General features: G+C 42.7%; 1 protein-coding gene across 1 annotated transcript in view; it reads left to right on the top strand.

Moving 5' to 3' along the window:
• Positions 1–96: 96 nt before the first annotated feature.
• The window catches only part of LOC143292712 (uncharacterized), a 46,809-nt gene continuing 44,405 nt past the window's right edge, over positions 97–2,500 (top strand). Inside the window, exon 1 of the mRNA XM_076603232.1 lies at positions 97–757. Coding sequence (XP_076459347.1) covers positions 694–757 — 64 coding nt within the window. The 5' untranslated portion in view covers positions 97–693. The remainder of the gene's footprint in view (positions 758–2,500) is intronic.

Below are 2,500 nucleotides of genomic sequence, written 5' to 3'. Positions count from 1 at the left end.
GCCCCCACCACACTCCTTCCCGCCCCCACCCCCACCCCCACCCCCCCCACCTTTCCCCTTTTACTGAAAACAGAGCTCCAGATCTCACACGGACGTAAATTATTGTGGATTTGTGAGTGCGAGCGAGTCATTGTACTATCCTGTACCTACCACCCGTGGTTCGGGACAAGGAATTAGCCAACCAACTACGATTGACACTTTCCTTCATATTATTCATTCCCGTATTGTCCCCTTCCCCTCCAGACGGAAGAAGTGTTACAGCAAGCCTTTCTCTATTCTTTCTCTGGACGAAGAGGAAGAAGAAGCGTTTAGTGTTGGCCGTTATTATTTGCTAGAGACATATAAGTCGTCGTCTAGCTTGAGTGTAGCTTGCTATCTGTGTGGACAGACCATTCTGTACTTCTCCCTGCCCCGCGACGCACGACACCTCACTTTGTCAGTCAAAAAGAGACTGGAGAGCTTCGTTGCAGGCTGTGCGTGATTTTCTTTCTTCTTTGGTTTTTATCAGCAGTTTGTCCGTTGTCAACTGATTGTGTGACAGTCGAAGAAGAAGAAGAAGAAGAAGAAGGAGAGGAAGAAAAACAAGAAGGAAAAGGAGAAGAAGGCGAAGGAGAAGAAGAAGGAGAGGGAGAAAAACAAGGAGGAAAAGGAGGAGGAGAAGAAGGCAAAGGAGAAGAAGAAGAAGAAGTCAACATGCCTCTCACTGGCGGGCACAAGCTCTGTCTCTGGGCTCTGATTCTGGGAGGGCTGGCGATCAGTGAGTTCTTCGTTTCTTCCTCTCTCTCTCTCTCTCTCTCTCTCTCTCTCTCTCTCTCTTTCACTCTTTCGTTGCCTCTGTCTGTCTGTGTGTCTCACTCTCTCATTGTTTCTGTCTCTCTTTCCTATTTGTTGTTTTCATCTTAAAAAAAAAGAAAAAAAAAGAACTATTTTGTTGTTGTTGTGATTATAACCAACATGTCATTAGGGCTGTCAAAGCTACTGACATAAAACGGGTTCTGAGTTATGAGTTGTTTCCGATCCTTTCTCTCTCTCTTTCATTTACCTTCACCAACAATAAACATTTATTCGTGTATTTACGATGAATAATGTTTACGCTGGTTACAATGATTGTTTTTTTTTCTTTCTTTCGCTTGTTCTTATTATTGTGGTTTTTTTTTTTGGTTTTTTTTAATACATTCCCCGCCCATCCCCCGTTCGTTAGAGGGCTGGATGAAAGAGAACACGAACAAAGAAAACAAAAAAACAAAACAAAAACGCGCTGTATGCTCAGTTCTGTCACCACCAGTTAACACCATTCATTCAATCATAGATTCATTCATTCATTCATTCATTCATTCACTCACTCACTCACTCATTCATTCGTTCGTCTCTCTTTTCATAAATTCCTCCCTTCCTTCCTTCATTCCGACCCTCACTTTTTCCTTACTTCGTTTTTCTTCTTCTTCTTCGCTTTGTCCGTTTCTTATCTGTTGTTTTTTTTTGTTCAGAGGGCAGGATGGGGGGGGGGGGGGGGGGGGGGAGAAGAAACAGCTGTAACAGTGTAAGGGTACATTCTTTGACTCTCAGTTTAGATCAGTAAATCATTTTTGACTAGAGAGGGAGAGGGGATAAGAGAGAGCGGGAGAGGGAGAGAGCGAGAAAGAGAGAGGGAGAGGGAGAGAGGGGGGATAGAGAGGGAGAGAGAGAGGGAGAGGGAGAAAGTGAGGAGAGAGAGAGGGAGAGAGAGGGAGAGAGGGAGGGAGAGGGGGAGAGAGAGAGGGAGAGAAAGGGGGAGAGAGGGAGAGGGAGAGGGGGAGAGAGTGAGAGATTAGGAGAGAGAGAGTCTTGAGTCTTGACTTGAGTCTTGACATATTTATTGATTAGGCCTTTGACCCATATCAACAGAGGTTAACACATCTAGAGGTTAGTATGAAAATAACACAAACATATAATTGATAATTGATAATTCACATATTTCTGATTTGAAAAGCTTTGTAAATGTAAGTGGCGAGACGTGTTTGAACGTTTTTGTTTTTGTTAGCGAATAACAACGACAGTTTGAAGTTGGAAGGACGATTGAAATACTTCTCTGCAATATACAACTCCCTAAGTTCATAGTATTTTGGACAGCACAAAATGAAGTGAACTTCTCTTTCTCTGTGATATCTGCAAAATGGACAATCAAATTTTCTTTCACTAGCATTGTCTGTGAAACGTAGTTTGTGTATTTTTAATGGTGATACTCCTAATCTCAAACGAGTTAAAAAATATCCGTATTCTAATGTGTTTTAACATGTTTAAATACGGTACTAAAGCTGAAGATGAGCTGAATGAGCAATAGAATGAGAATGTCATTTGAATTTATACTGTTTACCCATTCGTGTTTATAGGACCTTACTAAATGTTCCTTAAATTCAAAGGGAGAGAGAAAGATAGAGGGAGAGAGGAGGGAGGGAGAGAGAGGGAGGGAGAGAAAGAGGGAGAGAGAGGGGGAGAGGGAGAGAGACAGAGAGGGAAAGAG

Source organism: Babylonia areolata, chromosome 18, assembly GCF_041734735.1.
Source record: "Babylonia areolata isolate BAREFJ2019XMU chromosome 18, ASM4173473v1, whole genome shotgun sequence".
In the NCBI taxonomy this organism is placed as follows: Eukaryota; Metazoa; Mollusca; class Gastropoda; order Neogastropoda; family Buccinidae; genus Babylonia; species Babylonia areolata.
The sequence above is the reverse complement of the archived record's forward strand: the minus strand, read 5'-3'. Positions and strand labels throughout refer to the sequence as shown.